Raw genomic sequence first — 25,206 nt, forward strand, 5'->3', positions numbered from 1 at the left:
ACAGTCCAGGCAGCTCGTTAAAGAAGATCCTCAGGCCAGCTCAGCCCAGAGTCCCTGAGGGCAATGTCTCAGGCACAGGGAGACCAGACAAGGGGACAGGCGGCACCCACCACACACCCGTGGCCTGGAGACAGAAAACAGAAGCTACCGAGCAACAGGGGGAGAAAAGTAGGCAGCCCAGACATGATTTAACTAAGGACACCTCCAGGGAGGGTGTCGGGCACCCTGGCGGAAGCCAAGGTGCAGAGGCCTTGTATCTCAGAGCCATACCCCGCCCGACACTCCTGGAAGTCGTGTCACCTGAACAACAAAATCAGAACTAAAGAACCTGCTATGGCAATGCTGCCAGCCCACCTCGCAGTGCACACCCCGAGCCACCAAGACAGACACGAAGGCCAACGGCGTGGGGCGCAAGAGGCAGGAGGCAGGAGCTGCCCAACGCCCACGGCGCCTGGCACACGGGTGAGCGAGCACACACCCAACGAGGCAGGATGACATTCCCGCACAGCGACCTTGAATACCTGGTGCTCAGTCACCGAGGCGGCACACACAGAGCAAGTGATGGCCAGGGAAGTTTCTCGGGCTGGGCAAGGGCCCGGAACAGCACGGGCCTTGTTTGACAGGCACCGGGCTGGAGTCTAGGATGAAAGCTGAAAGGTGCAGTGTGGACAGTTGCCCAACACGGCCAACGTATTTAGTGCCCCTGAACTGGACACTTAAAAAATACATAAAACTGGGCCACAGAGATTAAGGTTAAGGGACTTACCTAGACCTGTGGCTGCAGTTTGATCCCTGGCAGTCCACACGGTCCCCTGGGCCCCCACCTGGAGTGGCCCCTGAGCACAGAGCCAGGAGAAAGCCCTAATACCCACGGGGTATGGCCCCGGGAAAAACCACAAACCAAAGGGAAAACAAAAATAGTGGTAGTGGTAGGGATCTAGGAAGAGAGGGAAGACTGACCAGGTAAAGGTCCTGGGAAGACAGCAGGCAAGGGAGAGCTGAGTGTAGGCATGCAGCTCACAGATGCTCGGGGACGCCTGGGTCTGAAACAGAGGGCCCGTGCTTCGGGGAGCACAGACGGACATAGGGGAAGGACCTGGGACCCAGCCCTGGCAGGAGGGTGGGAAGCAGCCCATGAACTCCACAGAGGTTCAGAAGTGCTACTGCCAGGCTGGAAGGCTCAAGGGCGAGCAAGAAATGACAGAGCGCAGACACAGGGGGGTTGGACATCCTCAGCCCGTGAAACAAGGAGACTCTGGGCTGCTGTCATCTCGCTACCAGGGGCAGAACATGAGCCGACAGCCTCACACTAACCTGTAAGAGTCCACGGAAATGCAATGTCTGACAGAGTCAAAAAGAGGTGGGGCCCAGGGAGACAGAACAGCGGCCAAGGCACTGGTCTTGCATGCGGCCAGGCCGGGTTTGATCCCCGGCACCACCAGGCATGAGCCCTGAGCAAAGAGTCAGGAGTAAGCCCTGAGCACACTCAGGGGTAGCCCACACCCCCACTCCCAAATTAAATCATCAAACAAGGACATAAATGAACAGAAATGCAAACCAATTGAAAGGTACAAAAGGAAAAGACCTACAAATGCTGGAATTATTAGACAGGCTCAATACACTTATGATGTTCAAAGCTACATAAGGACTTAAAAGATTTAGCTATGGATCTAGAAATTATTTTAATAACACAGTTTTAAAACAAAGCGAATCTCAGTAACTGCATTGCAAACCATACTGCCCAAAAGTAGAGAGAGAATATGGTAATATTGTCTGCCATGCAGACAGGGGGAGGGTGGGAAAGAGGGGGTATACCTGGGGTATTGGTGGTGAGGAATGTGCACTGGTGGAGGGATGGGTGTTTGATCATTGTGAAATTGTAACCCAAACATGAAAGCTTGTAACTATCTCACGGTGATTCAATAAAATAATAAAAATAAAATAAAGCTAAAAAATGGGGGCTAGAATGATAGTACCATGGGGAGGGTGTCTGCCTTGCACGGCTGACCCAGGTTTGATCCCCAGCATCCCATATGGTGCTCTGAGCTGGCCAGGCGTGAATCCGGAGTACAGAGACAGGAATAATCCCTGAGTATAATCCCTGAGTGTGGCCCCCCAAGAAAATATGCAAAATAAAAACAAAAATAAATAAGTTTAAAAAATGACAAAAACTGAAACAAATTTTAAATACTATAAAATACTATGTAACAGTGCTCTAAAAGTATTAAGGACAATTTCAAATCTGTTCAGGAAAAAAAGAAGCAAACTGTAAAACAAAGCAAAAGCACCAAAGAAGTGAAAACTCAAGCATACGTGCACCCACGTTAAATGTAAGTGGACTAAATTTATCAGTTAAGAGATAATGCCTACTAAGTTAATTAAGGAAAAACCAACCATAAATGCAAAGATGGAAACAGAGAAAGTTCTAATAAGTGCAAAAACACTACTAAAAAATAAGGGAGAAGCTGCATGTGGCTGACATTCTTCTTAGGAAGATAGAAAAACCGTGGATGTGTATATACCTAATAACGCAGCCATAAAATAATAAAAGCAAATAAAAGCCATAAAAGCCAAGCAAATAATGTTAAACCTATAAGAAGGGCAGGGAGATAGTTCAAAGGTCTGGAGTGCATGCTCTGGAGTGACCAGCTGGGTGTGGACAAAAAGGAAAACACACATCACAAACCACTGGAAGCAACCATTGCAAATACACATTCTTTTCCTTCACACTGATGAAAAGTTTGCAATCAACTGGCTCATAAAGCAAGTCTTAACCAATTTCAAAAGACTGGACGCCTACAAACTATGTTAGGTAAGAAATTAACAAAAAGACAAATAACATATTTGGAAATTAAGACATGTAGTACAGAGCTCATGGGTTTTAAGAATTTACATTTAAATATATGTATATATGTTCCCACGCCCCCCCACCCTCACCCCAACCCTACCCAACCCCACACTGCCAAGGTCTCACATACACGAGTCATGTGCTCTATTACTGAGTCACATCCCCATCCTCCAACTTACTTCACTGGCTAAATTCTGAAGATATACAAGACAATGATGATAACACAGTGCTATCAAGTTCAAAGCTGCTGAGAGAACAGATGGTAATTATTATTTTGTTTTTGTTTGTTGAGCCACAGACAGCAGTGCCGGGGGCTACAACAGCTCTGTCCTTCGAGCAGGGCTTGGGGGAGCCATGTGGTACCAGGGTTTGAACCACGGTCAGCAGCAATGTGACTTGGCCACCTCCAGACCCACTGTGGGATGTCTTAAATCCAGTATTTAGGAATAAACCTAATAAAAGGCACTCAAGATCTCTGCAGGGAGCTGTCAGCCACTGAAGGTAACTTGAGGCAGCGGTGAAGAAGCTTGTCTGCACCTCATTCCTGAGCGGCAAGACTCAGGTCTGAGGAAAATTTCAACCTCCCTGACTGAAGAGGGACTCCATGCAACCCAACCAAAAGCCCAGTAGGTGGTTGTTTGGGGTTACATTGTGGCAAGAAAGAGGTTAGAGAATAGCCACATCGCTACTGCAAACTCCAGCTGATTTAAAGCCTAGCAGTGAGGCAATCATTAAGATAGTGCACTTGGTGTGTGGCTGGACAGAGTCCAGTGGATTAAGGGGACCCAGAGACAGACAGCCCTAGAGACAAAGGCGGGGCAGAACAGAGGGGAAGGGACCACCTGGCCGTGGAGGCTGGAACTGGGTAGCCACAGGTATATGCGCTGTATTCCTATGGCAAAGACACAGAAACTCCGTAGGACACGCTGGTCAGATGACCTAGAAAAAACTAAGTCCTGGGGGCAGGAAGACCTTCACACCCAGGACCCAAAAGGGAGCTGCCATGTGCCACGCCTGGGGTGCTCAGGGCTTACAACTGGCTCTAGGCTCAGGGATGGTTCCTGTTGGGGCTTGGGGGACCTCATGGGGTGCTGGGGGTTGAACCAGGGTCATGCTTTTTTTTAAACTGACAGTACATTAGGCATTAACACGAAGGACCGTTTCAAAAGCTATTTAGGAGAGTCGCAAGGGTAAGCCACCGGGAGATGGCTTCTCTCAGACAACCTCTCACTGCAGACACCCACAGGGCCCGAAAAGGCCTGCCCACTGGAGAACCAGCTGCCTCAACAGCCCTGAACATGCACATGGACACAGACGCGGACACGGGGACAGACGCATGCGCACAAACACACATGCACATACACGACTCCACACCCTCCTCAAAAGAAGCCCCACACACCCTGGTCAAGAGGCCACAAACATTCCCCAGCCTATCTCAGAATGATTTATTGACACAAAGCTAGAAAGCACCGGTGTGTGTATGTGTGTGTGTGTGTTCAAGGATAAATGCTTGGAATGAAAAGATAAAATACAAGAGAGGGAAAGTGGGATGGGGGGAGGTGTAAAATGTTCTTTTTCTTGCCGTTGGCCCTGATTACAAAAGCATCTGTTTTGTAAAACAAACAAACAACAAAACAACTTTAAAAAAAATTGTTGTGTAAAAAACCTTTTTGTCATTGAGTATCTGGCATATACCTTTTTAAGTTCTTGTGAATTTTATTTAAAAGTTTAAAAATGATCCAGGAAGGCCAACGGGCTAGAGCAGGAGCTTAGGTCTTTAATCCGGGCTCAGCACAAGGTCCCTCAGAGTGGCTTCAAAACAAAATACTCATATACTCAGGGAGGCAACAGCAGGGGTGGTGCTGGGGGAGGGGGACGGGGGACACACCCCTTCAAGAGTCAGGGGCTAGCTCTCCTTCCAGATCAAGCATCTCGGCATTCTTACCCTCTACATCACCAGAACCAGCTCCCTACTGAATACACATGCAGGCAGAGTTCCTACCACTCAGCTCTGGCATGCCGGAGGGGAGGTGGTCTCTCAGCCAGATGGAACGCAAACACCCAGTCAGAGAAGAGCTGCCTCCGGGGCTCAGGCAGCACCTCCCGAGCACTGTGACTCCCCACCCAGAAGAGCTCCTTCTGGGTCCCAGGGATGGAGCGGGGGCTGGAGAGCATGTTCTGCATGTGGGCCCCTGGCACCAGACCTGTGCCCAGGGACGCCGGGGCTGCCATCCCTGGCAAGGTGCCAGAGCAGCCACCAAGACAAATTACTCGGGAAAGGTCAAATCCCACCTCCCTGTCATCTTTTATTTCTGTACCTCTCAGAAATAAGTTCTTTTCAAAAAGGCCCGACACACAGGGTCCAGCGGCAGGGAGCCAATCAAGACGATGCCGCACAGACTCACCACAGAACCCTCTTCTGAGATTTAAAAAAAGAGAAAAGAAAAATTTTACCACTGCCGGCAAAGCAGGAGATTAGGCCAAGTGAAATAAATAGAAAAAGAAAAAAAATTAAAAATACAAACACAAGAATCAGACGATTTTTGCCTAGGGAGGCAACAGATGGAAATTAAGCGGGATGAAATCAAGTGAAGCTCAGGGGTATGGCGCTGGCCTAGCATCCAACCAACCCAGGTTGGTCCCCCGCGCCTTGCCAAGAATGACCCAGAGTACAGAGCCACGCATAAGCTTGTTAACCAGTGGAACTAAAGTTCTTACTGAGAGAACTCAAGTTACCTGGGAGGGAGGGACAAGGGAGGTACAAGGAAGGGTGGGTATGTTGGTGGGGGGTGTTTTTAAGATTTAAGCAAATATAGTCCTTTAATCTGTTTCTAAACTGTTAGCAATGTGCATAATTAAAGGGAGCGAGCTCTATCATTTCATCAGGCCCCCTCTCCAGGTCCAACTGCAGCCAGCCTCCAGCGTCCCAGGACAATGAGAACAACCCGGGAAATTGCCGGGTTCTTCACCACCACTAATCCTGCCGCTTTCTTCTCCTCCAAACTAATTATCACCCTGACATTCCTTCCACAGTCACCTCCGAGGGTGCCGAGGCCCCACCTTGCTCCTCCTCTCCCGCCATCCTGGTAGGCTCCAGACGCCCCCTCGAGGGAGGGGCCGAGACCAAAGCCAGGAGGGAAGGATGCCAATGTCCTTGCAGCTGACAAACTTCAAATGTCCAGAGACTTGGGCAGGACCAGAGGAGTCTGTTCCTCGCACCAGGCCAGCTGCCGACAGCCAGTGAGCCCCCACAGCAGAGACCCTCCCCCAGACTGGCCAAAGCAGCTGATCGGCTCTGCCCAGGATGACGGGAGGGTCTGGTGCTGGCGGGCTTATGAAGAGTCTCTTCCCCCTCTCAGCGAGAAGTGATGGGCTCTTCCTCTGGACCCCACATGTGAAACCCCAGGTCGGGGGGACATCCTCAATGCGCCCTCAGCAGTACCCCACTCCAAGGGCCCCGCCCACCCTGGTTTCTGTGTCTTCCTGGGGTCTGATCCTCAAGGAAACCAGTGACTCAAATGCCATGGGGCGACCCTTTTCTCTCCCAAATGATCCCACGCCCGACTCCCTCCGCCACCTACGTGTCTTGGTCACTCCATTCAGATGAAATCACTTAAAAAAAAAATGAAGCAAGCTTGCAAATCACATAAAATGATAAACATCACAGAGCTGTTAAAAATCCAGGGTAGGCAGGGCGGGAGGTGGTACAGCAGGCGGGGTGCTTGAACCAGGCGCAGCTGACCCTGGTTCAATCCCTGGCCCACACACGGTCCCCGGAGTACGGCCAGGAGTGATCTGAACGCAGAGCCAGGAGTAAGCCCCGAGCACCGCCAGGTGTGGCCCAATAAAGGAAAGAAGGAAAGGAGGGAGGGACTGTGATGAGGTTTGGGGGAGAGAGGGAAGGCAGCTGTGAGTTCAGATGAAGCCTACAATCAAACATAGAGGAGGGACCCGGAGCCAGGCTCTGCTGTGGGGGAGGCCCCGCCTTGACTCGTTTTAGGCGAAGAACAGCAACTTCAGACTGCTTGGGGACTTACGTCAGGCCGGGAATGAGAGCCACTGGGGTTTTTGTTAGCTAAAGGTGGTTTGTTTTGTTTTTCTCTTTGGCACACAGCATCACCTGGGGAGCACATGAAAGGCAGAATACCCAAAGGGCTCCATGAGCACCTGGTGGGGGCTGGGGCTGCTGGCAACTCAGAATCACATGTGGCACAGGGTGGGGCCTACGGGCCGGTTTTCACAGAACCGACAGGTAGGTTGGGAGGGTGGGCGCTGGGCACCAGGCTGCGTCAGCCAGGCTCCAGGAAGGAAGACCACCACAAGGCTGAACAACAGAGGGAAGCCATGGTTTAAACAGCAACAACGGGGTTCGAGTCCCAAGAGATTACAGGGATGTTTACATACCACACAGGCTGGAAGAGACTGTACAGGACAGGCGGCTGACCCCGGGCGCAATGCCCGGCACTGCACCCGGTCCCCTCAGCACCACCAGGAGGAACCCCTGAGCACAAAGCCTGAGAGTAGACCCTGAATACTGCCAGCTGTGGCCCCCAAATGCCAAAAATAAAAAATAAGTAAGAAGAAATGAAATAAAAATGACTTCACAAGGTTGGAGAGACAGAACAGGGCTGAGGCACCGGCCTCCCACAAGGCCAATCTGGGCCCAGCCTCTAGTACCACACAGGGTTCTCCGAGCCCTGCCGGGGTGACCCCTAAGCACATAGCCAGGAGTCACACCTGAGCACCAAACGAAATACAAAAACAAAAAATAATTATTATTGGGGCCAGAGAGAGAGTACAGATGGTAAGGCACCTGCCTTGTATGTGGCCGAGCCAGGTGCAATCCCTGCACTCCGTCTGGCCCCCTGAACACTGCCAGGTAGAGCCCCAAAAGAAACAAACAAAAATAATTTTTTGTGGTACTTGATACAAAGAACTGGAGCTCATTTCTATTTGAGTGGGCATGGCTGAAGCTGCCATCATAGGCCATAAATCAAGGTACAGACCCTGAGCTAAATGTAATTAAGTGACAAGGTAATCTAGTTTATCTCACTAAAAAACAACTCAGGAAAATTGGATTAGAGGCTATTTCAAATTCTCTCAAATGGCCCCTCTCAAAGAAACGTCGGTTACTGTACAGGATGCATTCCTACTTTTAATCACACAGAAAACTCTTGTTTTCTTTTAGTGGTTCATTTTAGAACAATACAAATAGCAATTTTTGGGTACCAGCTTTAATATGTGACACATGCCATTTCTATAAAAGAGATCTGTTGTAACTGAGTGATATATATTATAGAAAGAACAACAGAATAACATACGCTACCAAAAATCCATTGTAACCAAGTGATATATATTACATAAAAAACAATGAAATAATACTCACTACCAAAATATATCTATAGTAACCAAGTGATATATTATAGAGAATAATAGAATATACACTCCCAAAATGCTTAGCAAGGGTTCCCTGAAATATGATTTCAGGTTCTTTTTTTTTTTTTTTTTTGCTTTTTGGGTCACACCTGGCGATGCACAAGGGTCACTCCTGGCTCTGCACTCAGGAATTACCCCTGGCGGTGCTCAGGGGACCATATGGGATGCTGGGAATCGAACCCGGGTCGGCCGCGTGCAAGGCAAACGCCCTACCCGCTGTGCTATCACTCCAGCCCCTGATTTCAGGTTCTTTTGCAATTATTGTTTAGCTATTTTTCTCCCTACAATGAATATGCACTACACGACATACAGAGTTTTTCTTCTACTATTTTAAAAAGCCTGAAAACTCAATAAGGATGAGTAATAGAATTAAAAAATCCTGAAAGGTTTTTAACTTTGATTTTCCAAAGTCAAAGCAAGTTCAGTTTTGTTTTGTTTGAAATAGAGGCCACACCCAGCAGATGGAAGGAAGCTGGGGCCGCTCCCCACGCTGGGGGCGTCAATGTCTGGGGCTCCGGGCCACTAGGACACATGGGGCACTGTTAGGGGACACAGACAGGGCTGAGGCTGGAACACAGGGCCTCCCCCAGGGCAAGGCACACACAGCCACAGAAGCTATCACCCCAGGACCCAGATTTTTATATTAAAAAAAAAAATTTAATAACCCTTCAACTATTACTGCCAAGAATTCTAAAACTCCTTAGTTCTAAAAATAGCCTTATTTTTGAATGCTATAAAGAACATTATCGGGTCAACCTACAAGCTGAAATAACATCAGCAGACTGGACCAACATTTGTGTCAATGCTAAATTTGCTTATGTGGGTAAGGACCCTAAGGTAGGGGTTGGGGACACAGGACAGCAGGTAAGGTGCTGGCCCTGCACGAGACCAACACGGGTTCAATCCCTGGCACCCAAAGGATCTCTGGAGTCCCACCAGGAGTGGTCCCTGAGCACAGAATCAGGAGTCAGCCCTGAGCACTGCTAGGTATGGCCCCAAAACAAAACAAAACATTGAAAAGGTTGAAAAAAGAAAATTATAGTAAGGTTATGTAAGACAACGGCCTTGGCCCTGACAAAAATATCACAAACCCTGTTTTTCCGGGGTGAAGGGTCAGGCCAGAAGCAAACAACCCTCTCCCACAGCTCAACGAATGAATGAAGTGATGGCTGCCTGAGCTCTGGGCTCCACTGCGCAGCACTCCATCAACCTGAAATTCTAAGTAAGGCTTTTAACCCAGTGCCAGAGACAGCTCAATGGACTGGAGCATATGTCTTATACCAAGGAGGTCCAGGTTCAATCCTTGCATTGAGGGGAACAGCGCCCGTCCCCAACACAGCTGGGTATAGCCCAAGTTAGAAAATGTAACTGAAAAACAACCAAACAAAAATGTTTAAAACTGTGTTTATAATCTTAAGCTGAACCACCTTCATAAAAGCCTTTTGTTTTTGGGGGGTGAAGGAGGTTGGAGGGATAGCAATGTATTAAAAAATGTGTGGGAGCTGAGTCCAGTGGCCAGAGTGCCTTGCATGTGGCCAGTGTGGCATGGCCTCCGGCACCTTTATGGTCCCGCACTCTGCCAGGAGTGGCCCTGCGCACAGCCGGGTGGGGCCCCGAACAACAACAATGCACTAATAATAAACTCAAACAGGGCCAACTTCAAGCCAGATATTAAATTAGCACCACCCAGCAGAAGCAAAATGTGTCACACAGGCGAATGCCAGGCTATTTACCTTAACAGTATCTTTTAATATGGTCAGTGCAAGTCACTGAATTATTTTAGTTTTGTTTCTACATCTTCAAAATCTGGTATGCATTTTACACTTAGGTTTAAATCCAGGTTTCATTAGAAATCCATTTTCAAGAGAAAAACCGGATTAGTCTGCATGATTCTATAATGTAGTTCATTGATTATCTCCCATGTGTGAGGGACAGGGTTTGATCCTTGGCACCTCAACCCCCACGTGCACACATGCACGTAGGGTGGGCCACACCCAGTAGTGCTCAGGGGACCATATGCGGTGTGGGGGATTGAACCAGGGTCAGCAACATGCAACACAAGTGCCTTATTTCTCTCTCTCTCTGGCCCTGCACATATATGTTCTTAATAAAACAGACAGTGGTGGGGGGAAGTAGTTAAGTGTCATTTCAAACCACTAAGTTTTACAATCACTGAACTGAGTTCCATTTTCAACTGTTAACATAAATTAATTACAAATTAAATAAAAGAAAAAATGCAGCATTATTATCATTATTATTATTTCTCAGTCCCAAGAGCCGCGTGCGCGGCTGTGCTGCTCTGGGGACAACCCAGATGATGAAACCAGCCCCTCCAGGAAAGGAGGGGCCTGCTTGGTAAGACCAGGTTCCTCATATTTACCAGGCAGAAAGGCCCTGAAATGCCCCCTCCTACACACACACACCCACCCTACCCCCAGATTTGAGTTCCTACTAGCTGGCTCTCACATAGCCCCTTTTAGACATGGCCCAAGGATCTCAAGCTCTGGTCTCCGGCCTCAGAGTCCACACAGGAGGTGCAGCGTCCACTCAGACTCGGGCTGTGATTACCCGCCAGCTCCGGCCCACAACGGTCTCAGATTTAAGAGGAAATGGCCTTGAGCTCTGAGCTGGGGGGCCGGGGTGGGAAGGTTCCTTTTAAACAGGTGTAAGAGATTAACTCAGTCAACACCAAGGTCCATGAAAGATTCGCCAATCAATAATTCCGTGCCAAGCAACTTGATCAGGGATTTGGCTAGAATCCCTCTGGCAAATGCCAATAGGGCCCTTCCCAAAGACATCCCGATTTAGGCTATTCTTGTTTAAATTAAGGTCAAGACAGTCCTTTGCCAGCAAACAAATAAACACAATCCAATTAGTTATACACATATGAACACAATTCTGCCTGCCTGACCAAAAAGAAAAAAAAAAAAACATTTGAGAGATCATTGAGAGTGGCAAAAAAACAAAAAACAAAAAACCAACCCAAAAACCACTTTGGAGTGGAAGTTACCATAAAATAACAATTATGTCTAAATTAGACATCTCAGGGAGATATCTTAATTCTGTTTCAACTGATTTCTCAATTGGTGGTGATGAACAAACTGAATCCACAACAACCAATTCTACTATTATTTGCTTTCTAGGTGGTAGTCAAGTAGGTGTGTTAATATATTGCTCAAGATTACAGATGTCTTTACAATTGATGCATTCTGCATTGTGAATCCACTAGTGATTGAAATTACTCCAGCCTTTGGGAAGGGAGGTAAAAGAGGTTTTGGACACCCTGACCTCAAAGTCTTCATTCGATACAAAAGCCCTTTTTCCTTTCCCTTCCCGTCCTCACCGACCTCGCTGGCTTTCAGGGACGTCAACCTGGGATCAGGGATACAAATCTCACCATTGTGTGCAGACTAAAAAGCAACAAAGTGATCTTCTACAGAAGGGTAGAAGTTCACAATGCACTATTGAAGCTCCACCTTCCTTCACCGCCATCCCCTTAAAAGAATTCGAGCTTTTGAGCAGAAGGAACGCAAACGATGCGCACGAGGTGGGCTCACCTGGGGAAGGGTCTGCCGTTCAGCAGTAGCACCCAATGGGCCCGGGTTCGTTCTTAGAAAGTTCTGGGTAAATGCCTGGGTAATCAAACCCAGACTCGCGTCTCTCCGAACCCAGCGTACAACGCACGCATCGATCGGCATTTTAAAAATAGCCGCGAGGGGGGTGAAAAGGAATCCACCGCCCCAGAAGCACGCAACCTCGTGCAACAACAGCCCCCTTCCCCCCACTATTCCGTGGAGGCGAAGAGTCCGGCGGAGGAGTAGGGACAGTGCGTGAGTGGCCGGCGGCCGCGGGAGTCCGGACCGCGGCGCAGATCCGGCCCCGGCCCAGGAACACGGAGGGGCTCTGGCGGCCTCCTGCCGAACTCCAGCCGAGCGCCCCGGACTCCGGGCCACTTGGCCAGCTCGTGGCACGAAGGCGGGGACCCGGCTGCTATCAGATGGACGGGGCCCAACTACTTCACACTGACACCCAGAAAGTACCATCAGGCGGACGCGGGTTTGCACGGGGATCTTCTGCACGTCGAGAGACACCCCCCAAAAGAGCGAGGAGCCGCACGGACTCCCGGAGGGGGTTCCCCACCGCCCCGAGTGTAGGAAAACTAGGGCACGATGCCTGTATTCTACAAATCGCTCGCCAAAGGCTGGGTGCCCGCCTGCACCGAGCGCGCAGGAGGCAGCCCCGCGGCCAGGGCCGGGGCGCGCACCCCGCACCCCTGCAGGGGCCAGCCCGGGAAACCCGCAAGCCCACCTTCACGACCACCGGGGGCCAACAAAGGCTGCAGCTACAGCTTGCAGTAGTGGGGGAGCCCCGCCAACGGCCCGGAGGGCTCCGAGGTTGGGGGTCTCCAGGCGACCCCTTCCCACCCCCGTACAACGAGTGCGCGGGGAGGTGCGGAGTAGCCGGGCCGCAGCGCGCGCCAGCGCCGGCCAGCATTGTCCCGGAGCGGGGGCGGGGGCGCCCGGGGGGGGGCGTCTGCGCCGCGCGGGGGTCCCCCGGGGAGGTGGCAGCGCCGCGGCGGCGGCCCGGCGCCCCCCGCAGCCCCGATGCCTTTCATTTGGCCTCTGCGGCGGTGCAGGCAGCCCGACCTCCAGCGCTAAGCACTGCGCCAAGCAGGGGCGGGCGGGCGGGGGAGGGTGCGCCGGACCCGCCGCAGCGCCCGACTCGCCCCCAGCCGCCCGCGCGCCCGGCCGGACGCCCACCCCGGGGAAGGAGCCTGCGCTCCGGCGCTCCCCACCTCGATGTAGCCGGCCAGGGCGGCGGCGGGAGCCGTGAGCCCCAGCAGCAGCACAACCAGGAGCCTGCCAGTGGCCGCGGCGGCCGCAGTGCCGAAGGCCGCCATCCCTCGCCGGGTCGCTCTAGAGCTCGGCTCGCAGCGCGGACACACGCAGACACGCAGCGGCGACTCCAGAGCCTCCCCACCGCGACCCAGAAGCATCTGAAGCCCGCTCGCCGCCGCCCCGGGGGTTTTACACCAGCCGGAACTGACGTCACATAACCACGCCCTTCTCCGCCGGCCACCCCCAGTGCGGGCTCGCAGGACCGCCCCCTAGGCCCCGCCCCTCGTTCCACCTAGGCCCAATCAGCGAGCACAGCTGCCTGCTCCCCCCGCCGCTCCGAGCCGCGAGCCCCCACCGGCCCCGCCCCCCTCCCTGAGGCCCCGCCTCCCGCGCAGGACCCTGCAGCCGCGCAGGTGGGGGTGTGAGCCGTGGGTTGGGGGCCGCGCTTTGGCCCCTCGGCTCGCGCTGACGTTGGTCTCCTGCAGCCCGCGCCGCTGTCAGTGCGCGCGGCGCTGGCCTGTTCGCTTGCTGCCTCCCCTAGGGAACGCCCCGCTCCCCCGCCCCTGCTGGGTATTTTTCAGATTCCTCTGGGAGCCGCCCTCTATGGGGTTCTGAAAATGATTTTAGTGAAAATACCCAGAACCGATGGTTCCGAGTCCAGGCAAGTGTAGCGAAAGCCCCCCTCGGTTCCCGAGGCGGAGGTGCACTTCAGGGAAGCCGCCTCCCTCCCTTTCGGACCCGTACGCGGGGCGCGCCCCTTGCCTGCCCTCACCTCGCTCGTCGGGAGCAGGTTTTGCCCTTCCCTTGCCCCTGAACTGGGAGATGTTCGCACACTTTTCACTCGTTTTTTAGGCCTCCTCCTTGATCTTCCCCTGGTGCCCTCTCGACGCTGGGGCGGCTGCCTCTCCCTGGAGACTGATGTTGCAAGGACCGCATGGACTTTAAGGCCAAGAACCCTTGCCGGGGAGTTTTAGAAAATGATGATTTTCCTTTCTGCAGCTCCGGCGCCCCAGCCAGGCACCTGCTCCGCTCTGCCGCGCTGCTCCAGGGCATTAACACTAGCTGGGAAAGTGTTCTGCTGCCCCGTTTCACAACTGGCACGGCCTCTTCGTGGCGAGGGATCCCGGCTTTGTTTCCTTTCAAGAGTCCTGTGATTTATGTGCCACCCTCTGTAGATCCTGGCTAGCCCTGTATTAGGTTTAAGAAAAGACTCTCCGCGCGGGAAAAAGGAAGAGCCGGTGTTGAATAAATGAAATGGGGCCCACAGGGATTTGCCCGCCCTATTCTGTGGCTTGCCCACTCCTGCTGAGTGAACTGCTTTCCCCCCAAAGACACCCCGAGGCTTGCATTCAGAGCTTTCTCCAGTCTCTTACCTGCTGAAAGCACTTTCCTTTAGCGTAGAGAAGGGAGTGCTCCCAAGCAGTGCTCAGGGAGCAAGTGCCACTCCCTTAGCCCAAGCCCTCTGATTTGGGGTTGCTCAGTACTGGTAGGGGTGAGGGCCACCAGGGATTGGGGTTGGGTGTGGGGTTGGGTGATGCCCTGAAATGCCCTGGGAAGGACTTGCTCCCAGCCCAGGCCCTGCATTTAAAGCATGCACTCCAACCCTCCGTGCTATCACCAGGGCCCTGAAAACATTGTCATTCCTCCTGTTCTCCATGCCTCTCCCATACCACTGGGCAGACTGGAGTGCAGAGTGCCCCTCCCAGACCAGAGCCCTCGGCCGTGTTTGTATAAAGAAACCAGCCAAGCTGACTGTAGACTGGAATGTGTCCTCCCCCCAAATTCACAGATGCTGAAGCCCTAAACCTGCAGCGCCCCATACCCCAAGATGGGCTGTACGGAACACTAGAATTTGATGCAATTGAGAGAGTGAAAAAGACCTGAGAGCTTCCTGTATCCACCCCCATGGGGGGACACAGCAGGAGGAGGCAGCCCAGGAGCAAACGTGCCAGGTCCAGGATGTGGGGTTTCCCAGCCTCCACCACTGTGGAAAAAATTCACTTGGGGCTCAACACCCCACTTCGGTAGGGCTGCTGGCCTCTGACGCTGTGTAAGCCATGGGGCTTCTCTCCTGCTCTATCACTTGCCTCCCTTCTCCTGTGCCCGTGGGAAGAGCATTGAAATACCAGAACGAAGGGGCAAAGGAGGGCAAAGCAGCCTGGGACCACGACTCCGCTGCCAGGCTGCATGGAACCAAATCCAAGACCCACCCCTCCCAAGTCCAAATTCTCTTGGGGATCTCCGCGATTCATGTTGCTCTGGAATCTGCTCCACAAAATCAGCAACTTAAACCCAGGGCTCTCCACTTTGTTTCATTTGGGGCCACACCCAGTGGTGCTCAGGCCTTACTTCAGGGAACTATGTGGGGTGCTGGGGATGGAACCAGGATTGATAGCAGGCAAGGCAGGTGCTTTAAGCCCTGTGCTATCTCTCTAGCCCTAGGGTGTGTCTGTGGAGACCTCCCTACTTTGTTTTTGTCCTTAACAGATCAGAATGGTGGCCGCTCTTTAAGGGAACCTGGTTGGAATGCAAGGAAGAGTGTGAATGGGTTCTCAGCCTGGCCCTGAGCCTGTAACTGACAGCCTTGAAATTTTCAAGCCCCAGAGGAGTTCCTGAGCATGGTCCATTTCTATTTCATCTGTAAGACAGACCACTGGGGCCAGAATGATAGTGCAGTGATTAGGGCACTTGCCTTGCTCACAGCAGAGTGGGGTTTGATCTCATGCATCCCATATAGTCCCCCAGGCACCACCAGGAATAGCCCCTGAGCACTGCTGGGTGCAGCCCCCACAGCAAAATAAAAGACTTGGACCAGTGATGCAGCAACTGCTGGTGGACAATTTCTGCTCTTTGCTTTTTCTCCAAAGCTTGAGGGGTGCAGCTCCTTTGTGCTCCCCCAAGTTCCCCAAATCCTTCTGACCATCACTGTCACACCACTCCTGAACCAAATAGTAACCACTTGTTTTCCTTCTTTCCTTTTTTTCTGCAATGCTGGAATCAAACACAGGGCGTCACATCTGTATGGTCTACACACATGCTTCTCCATACCTATTTTCTTTACTGTCTACCTAATTTGGAGGCGTGCCAACCCTGGAGACGCTGAGAGGCTACTCCTTGTGGTACTCAGAGGTTACTCCCAGTGATAAGTGGGGGACCCTGCAGTACCAGAGCCTCCTGCCTGGCACTAGCCTGAATTATCTCTCAGGCCCTACTGTCTCCTCATCAGGGCATGTTCATCTCTGCATCTCTGCAGGTTACCATCATGGTAACTACTTCACAGGTGGCCAGGAAAAGATTCTGATTGAACATGAAACTAAAGGAGCTTCCCAATCTGACACATAGGATAAACTTGTCCTTGCGAGTGAGTATAGCACTCAATGGGACATCATAAAGGAGCTAAGAGAACTGGCTGAATATTCAGGGAATTTGCAGGAGGAAGTTTGGTTGGTTATATTTGAGGAGATCAGGCAAGGAATCCGAGAATTCTAGCTGAGATTCCCTGGGATTGGCCACAGGATGCACAGAGAGAGTCAAGAAAGAAGTGTGGAAGAACCAGCGTGAGCTGAGGCATGGATGTGGAAGATCACTGGGAACAAATCCATGCTGCTCAGCTGTGTGCTTTAAAATGGTGCATTTGGCAGATGACTGGTTAAAGAAACATTGGTACATCTACACAATGGAATACTATGCAGCTGTTAGAAGAGATGAAGTCATGAAATTTGCGTATAAGTGGATCAAGATAAAAAGTATCATGCTAAGTGAAATGAGTCAGAAAGAGAGGGATAGACACAAAAAGAATGCACTCATTTGTGGAATATAAAGTAATAGAATAGGAGACTAATATCCAAGAATAGTAAAAATAAGGACCAGGCGGTTTGCCCCATGATTTGGAAACTGGCCTCACATGCTGGGGGAAAAGACAGCTCGGAGAGAGGAGGGAACACCAAGTAAAGGGTGTTTGGAGGATCTGCTCGGGTTGGGAGATGCGAGCCGAATATAGACTATAGATTGAACACAAAGGCCACTCAGAGCCTCTATTGCAAACCACAACACCAGAAAGGAGAGAAAGAACAAAAGGGAGTTCCCTGCCACAGTGGCAGGGTTTCAGGGGGCGGGGGATGAGGTTGGTGGGAAGGATACTGGGATCATTGGTGGTGGAGAATGGGCACTAGTGGAGGGATGGGTACTAGATCATTGTATGACTGAAATGCAAACATGAAAGTTTGTAAGTATGTAACTGTACCTCACAGTGATTCACTATTTTTTAAAAAATGGTTCATTTGAGGCTGGAGCGATAGCACAGCAGGTAGGGCATTTGCTTTGCACGTGGCCGAGCCGGGTTTGATTCCCAGCATCTCATATGGTCCCTCGAGCACCACCAGGAGTAATTCCTGAGTGCATGAGCCAGGAATAACTCCTGTGCAATGCCAGGTGTGACCCAAAAAGCAAATAAAACAAAATAAATAAAAATAAAATGATTCATTTTTGACTGGAAAGACACCACAGGGGTTAAGCCTTGCACACAGCTGCTTCAACCTGATCCTGGTTCCATCTTCAGCCTGCTTCTAGTTTTCTGAGTACTGCCAGGAGTGATTCCTGAGCACAGAGCCAGGAGTCAGCTCTAAGCACTGCCTTGTTGCCAATTGAGTTAATAAAATGAAAGGCCGGAGAGATCAGACAGTGGCTAAAATGCTTGTCATGCATGTGGTTGGCCCCGTTCCGTCCCCAGCACCACATATGGTTCCTGAGTGATGCCCCAAGATTGGTTCCTGAGCACAGAGCCAGGAGTAAGCCGAGCACTATGTATAAAATGAATAATGAATAAAAGGATTCATTTTGGGGGGCAGAGAGCAAGTTCAAAGGGCTAGGGCACATGCCTCACACACACGAGGCTCTGAGGTCAATCTCTGGCACCACGTGGCCCTTCCCAGCACCTCCAGGCACAGTCCTAGTGGCCCCCACTCACCTGGGCCAGATTCTCACCATACTGCTGAGCATTGAGCTGTCTGGTCAGCTTGATCTAGTACTACAGAAGCCATCTGCAGCCCCCTGAGCCCTGCTTGGGAGACCAACCTCAGGAAAAAAAAGAACGAAAGTGACCTCAAGCCTGGGGGGGTAGCTCTACATGGATAAGGCCCTGCATTCAATCTCCCACCCCCCAATGAAGCCCAGTCCTCAGGAATGGGGGGCCCTCCTTAACACATCTCACCACTGATCCCTTCTCATTTCTGCATAATTCTTCCTCCTCCTCCTCCTCTTCCTTCCCTTCCTCCTCCTCCTCCTCCTCCTTATTCTCTCCACCTGCTTCTTCATGATATCAACATGCTCATCTTTAGGGGTCTCGGGTTCCTCCTATGACCTCTTCTTTCCATCACCCCCAAAACATCGGCAAGCTGGCAGACCCTCTCAGAGATGCACAGGTGTTCATGGGTGAGTCCACTGGGCTGGTCCATGTGCCCATTTCCCAGACACTGGTCCGCTTCTGCCAGAGAGGGCCCTAAGGTGGGCATGTGCTCAGGCAGTGGCCCTGTAGCTTGACTGAGCATCTCCGGATGCCCTAAAGGGGCAGATGCCTGATCAGAGACCCTCCCATCCCCCAAAACCTCTTAAGACAGCGAGGAGGCAGCAGGAAGGGATTCAGGAAATTTCTACATGAACACTGGGCATAAAGGGCAAAGAGCAGGCAGACCAGGAGAGGCAAGAGAGACCGTGTGTGTTTCTCTTAGTGCAGTCCAGGTTTGTAACGAACAGCAAAGTGGGACGGCTGGCAGATTTAGCTCAAAGATGCTGAGAAGGCATCAAAAGCTCTGGAGGGAGAAATAGAATCATCCTTTAGACACAATGATTGTGTGTGGTCCCCTGAGCACCTCCAGGAATGATCACTGAGTGCAGAGGCAGGAGCAATCCCTGCGCATCACCAGGAGTAGCCCCCAAACAAAACAATACAAAAGAGATACAATGATTCTGGCTGCCACATGAGGAAGAAACGGGATCCCATGAGAGTTTCGCTTTTTTTTTCTTTTTGGGTCACACCCAGAGATGCTCAGGGGTTACTGCTGGATCTGCACTCAGGAATTACTCCTGGCAGTGCTTGAAGGACCATATGAGATGCTGGGGATTGAACTCAAGTTAGCTGCGTGCAAAGCAAATGCCCTAATCTGCTGTATTATCACCCTGGCCTGAGTCTTGCTTCTTAAACTAGGGTCACAACCTGCTATGGGTTGGCATCACTGGAAGGTTGGGTCAGGGAAAATATGGCCACAGTCTAAGCTTTCTGAACACACTCAGACCACAAAGGAATTCAACATCAATTGTGCTGTGAATCTGAGGCGTTTCTGGCAGTGCTCACCCGGGCTGCATTTCTCAGGTGGTTGAAGGGGGTCTGAGCAGGAAAAGTTGAAGAAGCACCTAGCCAGGGGCAAGGAGACCAACGACGGTCTCCAGTGGCCCTGAGAGAGAGGCAAGAGGGGCAGAACCAGGAGAGAGGCGGTGGGATTGGAGAGACAGGTAAGAAAAGTTAGTCATGGGTCTCAGGAGCCAAGGCAGAAGGGGAAGAGGAAGCTAAAGAAGCTCATGTCCAAGCAGGAAAAGGTGGGGATGACATCAGCAGGAAGAGGATATGAGATTATGGAGCAGGCAGGAGCATGGAGGGGATGGAGTGGCGGCCGCATCTCCCATCTGAGATAGAGTGATTACTGGGGAGAAGCTCAGAGAGGGGGAGGTTGGAATTAGAATCTGGGATCAGAGAGATAATACAGCGGGGAAGGTGCTTGTCTTGTTTGAGGCTGTCCAGTTCCAGGAACCCTGAGCTTGTCAGGCGTCATCCTTGAGCACAGAGCCAGGAGCAAGCCCCGAGCACTGCCGGGTATGCCCTCACCACTGAAAAAGGAAGAGGAAAAAAATCCAGGAGATTTAACCCAAGGAGACAGCAACAAGAGAAGCTGCAAGAAACCAGGATAGGTTCTGTTTCAGCCGAGCCACTGTCTGTCATCGCGGCAGGAAGGCAAAAGCTAGAAAAGGCCAAATGGGATGAGAAGTCAGAAAGGAACGCAGAACTCAGAGCCCTTGAACTTGCTGTGGGTCCTTTCTTTGTAAGGATTAAAGCTACTCCAGGAATTCAAGATTTGTGTGGCCGAGCAGGGAGAGTGAGCAGTTCAAGATGCGTCCTGCTGAGGGCACGGAGAAACCAGCCGCTCACATGGGCAAGGGGGGGAGTTCTGCCACTGCTGTTTGTCGGTGATAAGAAGGCTTTGGAGAGGAGCCAGGGATGTGGCTCAAGTGTGAGAACACATTCCTTGTGTGTTCGGTCCCAGGCACTGTGCTGCGGATGGTGCCCCAACAACCAAAAATTAAATAAAAGGGGGGGTCCAGAGAGAGAGAGAGAGAGAGAGAGAGAGAAAGAGAGCAGAGAGGGTAGGACACTTGTCTTGCATGTGGCTGACCTGGGTTCCATCCCTGGCATCCCAAATGGTCCCCATGCACTGCCAGGAATGATCCCTGGATACAAAGTCAGGACTAAACCCTGAGCACAGCTCGATCTGGGGCCCCTGCATCCTCCCTCAAAGAGAGAGAGAGAGACAGAGAAAGAGAGAGTGAGAGAAGAGTTTGGGATTTGACTCCATAGGAGAGCACTTGCCTTGCAGATAGATGTCAGTCCTGAGTTTAATCCCTGGCACCATATTGCTTCCGAGCACCACTGGGAACAATCCCTGAGCCTTGCCAAGCCAGGCACATCCATGGGCGCTGCTAGCCATTGCCCCAAAATGGAAAAGGAGAGGAGAAGAAGGCAGCAGCAGGAAACTGAGGCTGGGTGGAATGATAGCACAGTGGGTAGGGCGTTTGCCTTGCATGCAGCTGATCCAGATTTGATTCCCAGCACTGCATATGATCCTCTGAGCACTGCCAGGAGTAATTCCTGAGTGCATGAGCCAGGAGTAACCCCTGTGCATCGCTGGGTGTGACCCAAAAAAAGCCAAAAAAAAAAAAAGAAACCAAGGCTGGGAGAAGCCAAACAACATGCCTTCGGCCTACAGGACACTCAATCTCGCATTGTACTCCCTAGACACTTTAGACACTTGAGATCTTCATTCCACGTGGTTGCTAACCAACTCCCCGGCAGCGGTTAGGAAATCTTCATGTGGGCAATGTGTCAGTGCATCTCTGGGCATCAGAGCCAGGACTGACCATTCTCTTCCCTGCTGTCTTTAGGCAGCTTTGGGATGTTGGGGAAAACCACACTCCCATTAATAAATAGAAGCGACTGGGGAACAATGTGACCGTGAGGGAGGCAGGCAGTGGCTATCTGCCCCCCCTTCCCGTTTCCCTCCTGCTCCCCAGGTTCCCGCCTCCCATCTGATGCTGCAGCCCAGCAAGTGGGGTCACTTCCAGAAGCAGAACAGAGCCCGGATGCTTCTACGATTGACATCCTCGCCACACGATCAGGGCGTTCAGACTGAAATGGTGTCTTGTAGGAAGCCTTTCTTCTTGTTTCCACGACTGAGCTAGATGAAAGCCAAGGGGGCTTGTTTTCAAACGAATCCAGAAAGCAGCACCTGGAATCAATAAAGAGCACCCAAATCCAATAACGCTGGGAGAGGGCCTAGGCAGCGTTAGAACCTGGCCCCACAGTGTACATGTAAATAGCTCTTGTGTTCAAAGATAATGATCTGGGTGTGTAGGTGTGTCTGAAACACAGAGCTTGAAAAACAATTTTAGCTTCTGTATATCTCTAATGCATAGGAGGCAGTGGGGTGGGGACCCAGAGTCATATTCTATACTCAGGAGTGCTGGGCGGGGGTGGGGGGGTGCAGGCAGAGTTAGGGATCAAACTCTGGGCCTTGAATATATTAGGCATGTGCTCTATCACTGACCCTGGGAAACAATGATGCTGGGGCTTGGGGGGATGAGCCACACCCGGTGGTGCTCAGGGCTTACTCCTGGCTCTGCACTCAGGGATCACTCCTGGTGGTGCTCAGGAGGTCCTATATGATGCCGCAGATCAAACTTGGCTCACCGGCAGGCCAGGCACCTGTCTTATGAACCAGGTGTCATCTGGTTCACATGCTAAAAGCCAGCAGGTTCTACAAGGCCTAAAACATATAGAACTTTGGGGTTCTTGTAAAAATAATGTATGATTTTAGGACTTCTTGCCTAGGTCATCAAGGATATTGGGTCAAAAGAATGGAGGGCGAGCCCCAAGGATAGTATACAAAGCCAGGAATAGCCCCTGAGTACTGGATGTGGCCCAAACTCTAGGCAGTGCCCGACCTGCAGGCATGAGGACAAGAGTTCGATTCCCAGTACCCCCACATGCCGGTGCAGGCCCGATGGGGGCCACACCCTTTAGGAGCTCCAATGCCACAACAAAAGTGTGTGGGCTTTGGCATACTGCCCCTGAGTGCTCATTAGCACCACCCCTAAAAGTGTGTGATCCATGGTCATGGCAACAAAAGCAAAAACATGGGGCTGGGAAGGGGGATGGGAAGCAGTAATTGATAGTGTCTGGCTTGGCCCAAAGCTCCTTCATATGAGTTTAGAATTTACTAGAATCATCTTATTTCGAAGAAGTTGGCTATATGTAGTAGAAGTGTACATTCAAACTGCCTTGAACAAAACAATTTGTGGGGTCCAAGCAATGGCACAGCGGATAAGGCACTTGCCTTGCACAAGGCTGACCTAGGTTCTATCCCTGGTACCACATATGATCATCCATGAGTGATTCCAGAGCGCAGAACCAGGAGCAAGCCCTGAGCACTGCCAGGTGATGGCATAAAAACCAAAACCACGGGGCTGGAGCGATAGCACAGCGGGTAGGGCGTTTGCCTTGCACGCGGCCGACCCGGGTTCGAATCCCAGCATCCCATATGGTCCCCTGAGCACCGCCAGGGGTGATTCCTGAGAGCATGAGCCAGGAGTGACCCCTGTGCATCGCCGGATGTGACCCAAAAAGCAAAAAAAAAAAAAAAAAAAAAAAAAAAACCCAAAACCACAACAATGGAACAACAAAAGAATGTATGTGGGGTTAGAGTGATAGTACAGCAGGGTGGGTGTTTGCCTTGCATGCAGCCGACCCAGGTTCAATCCCCAGCGTCCCATATGGTCTCCTGAGTACCATCTGAGTACAGAGCCAGGAGTAATCCTTGAGCATCACCGGGTGTGACCCATCAAAAAAAAGCCCCCCCCCCAAAAAAGTATGTGTTGACTTTACAACACTGCAGAATCTGGAGGTAAGGGGTATTGAGCGCTGGTGCCAATAAGTTCACAGCCTGTGATTCTCCTGGTCCTCCCCAGGCTGCCAGGGCGTTGGCTGGCAGTGCTTCAGGCCTGTCCTCTGGCAGGAGCCCGCTGCAGGAAACCACAGCTTTGCTCCAGCCTTCTGAACAACAGTCCTGAGATTACCCAGCTCAGGTCACAGACCAGCTCTTGAATCAATAACTACAGGGAGCAGGGAGTGGGGGGGGGGGGTAAAAATAACATGTGCCAAGGGAGCCCTAGGATGGCTCTGCAGCAGGGCTTGCCAGCACAAGGCCGTGAGTTTGATCCCCAGCTCCACCCCGCACACCACAAGCAATCCCAGCAACACTTTCACTTAGGATTCCTGGTGCCACGACCAAGTGTGCTTTGCCATAGCTGTGCACACCACAGCCAAGTGTGTGTGAGCTCTGTAACGAAGTGTGCATCCTGCCCCACGCACCGCAACCAAACATACGTGACCCGCACCCCTCATCACAGTTATTTCCAGAAGGGGAGGGGAGGAGCAACCAGGAGCTCCCAAGGGCTGGAGGTTGGGTAATAACTAAGTCAAGTTGGGAGGGAGGACGGAGAAAAGGACACTTGGGGTGTCACGTACACATGTCAGTGACCATATCAGGCCTCAGATGGGCTCTGGCTCTCACTGCCGGGGTATTCGCACGTTTTGTCTTTCCTCCATCCACAGTGTCCTGCCTGGGGTCTTCCTCTCGGTTCTCCACCTGCTGCTCAGAGCTGTACTTGATACAGGTTGGCTGACTTATCTATGGCGATGGTTCTCACATCATGTTGATTGCACATGGGAAGTATCTGCACAGACTCAAAAATCCTGTAGCCTTGCATACAGCGAACTCAGGTTCGATCCCTGGCAACCCATAAGGTCCCCTGAGCACCACTAGGAGTAATTCCTGAATGCAGAGCCAGGAATAACCCCTAAACATCACCAGGTGTGGCCCAAAAAAGAAACACAGGACAAAAAACTCCTATAGCCTGAGTCTGACGTCAGACATGAAGCTGTCACTCTCATAGGCGTGGGCTGGCCCTCAGCCCTGTTCTTGGAAATAGTAGAAAGTCATCAGGAATTTCAGCAGCTCTCCAGATGATTCAAACAAGACAGAAAGTTCGAGTGCCTCCAACCTACAAAACGCTGCTACGGCTTTAAGTGATTTGAGAACTTCTTACCTTCCAAGCTAGGAGTTAAGGGGATATGCCAGGCTGACTTCTCCGGTTTGCGTTGCCTGTGGGTGTTTATTATATCAATTAAGGAATAGCAGAGAGGGCCAGTGAGGAAGGCACTGGGCTTGCACGCAGCCAAGCCAAGTTCTATCCCCAGCACCTTAGATTGTTCGCTGGGCGCCGCCCGGACTGAACCCCAAGTCCAGAGCCAGGAGTAATTCCTGAACACTGCTATGTGTGTTCCTCAAACAACGACAAAACAAGACGTATAAGAGGATTAGGGCCGAAAGACAGCTCACTAGGCTGGATTAGACATTCTTCCTGTGGGAACCCCAGGTTGGATATCCTCAAGGGTATGGTCCCCTGGCCAGGCGTGCCAAGAGTCAAGAACCCCTGACGAGCTCTACTGCTGTGACCCAAAAAAAGAAAAAGAAAGAAATTAGAGGAGCTTGATGAAACCTGATTTTTGGTTTACTTTTTTTTTTTTTTTTTTTTTTTTTTTTTTACTTGAGCTGCAGTTCACAAACCACATAATCCGCCCATTTAAAGGGGACGATTTGGGGGCTGGAGTGATAGCACAGCGGGTAGGGCGTTTGCCTTGCACGCGGCCGACCCGGGTTCGATTCCCAGCATCCCATATGGTCCCCTGAGCACCGCCAG

The 25,206-nt window shown here is 51.5% G+C and overlaps 1 protein-coding gene across 4 annotated transcripts in view; it reads right to left on the reverse strand.

The window, feature by feature from the left end:
- The window catches only part of APLP2 (amyloid beta precursor like protein 2), a 57,687-nt gene extending 44,390 nt beyond the window's left edge, over window positions 1-13,297 (reverse strand). For 3 of the 4 annotated variants that reach the window (XM_055130721.1, XM_055130720.1, XM_055130719.1), the window contains exon 1: window positions 13,080-13,297. In XM_055130721.1, coding sequence (XP_054986696.1) covers window positions 13,080-13,280 — 201 coding nt within the window. In that variant the 5' untranslated portion in view covers window positions 13,281-13,297. The remainder of the gene's footprint in view (window positions 1-13,079) is intronic. The other variant, XM_055130718.1, reaches the window with a different exon arrangement.
- Between the last annotated feature and the right edge of the window lie 11,909 nt (window positions 13,298-25,206).

Source organism: Sorex araneus, chromosome 3 (assembly GCF_027595985.1).
Source record: "Sorex araneus isolate mSorAra2 chromosome 3, mSorAra2.pri, whole genome shotgun sequence".
Lineage (NCBI taxonomy): Eukaryota > Metazoa > Chordata > Mammalia > Eulipotyphla > Soricidae > Sorex > Sorex araneus.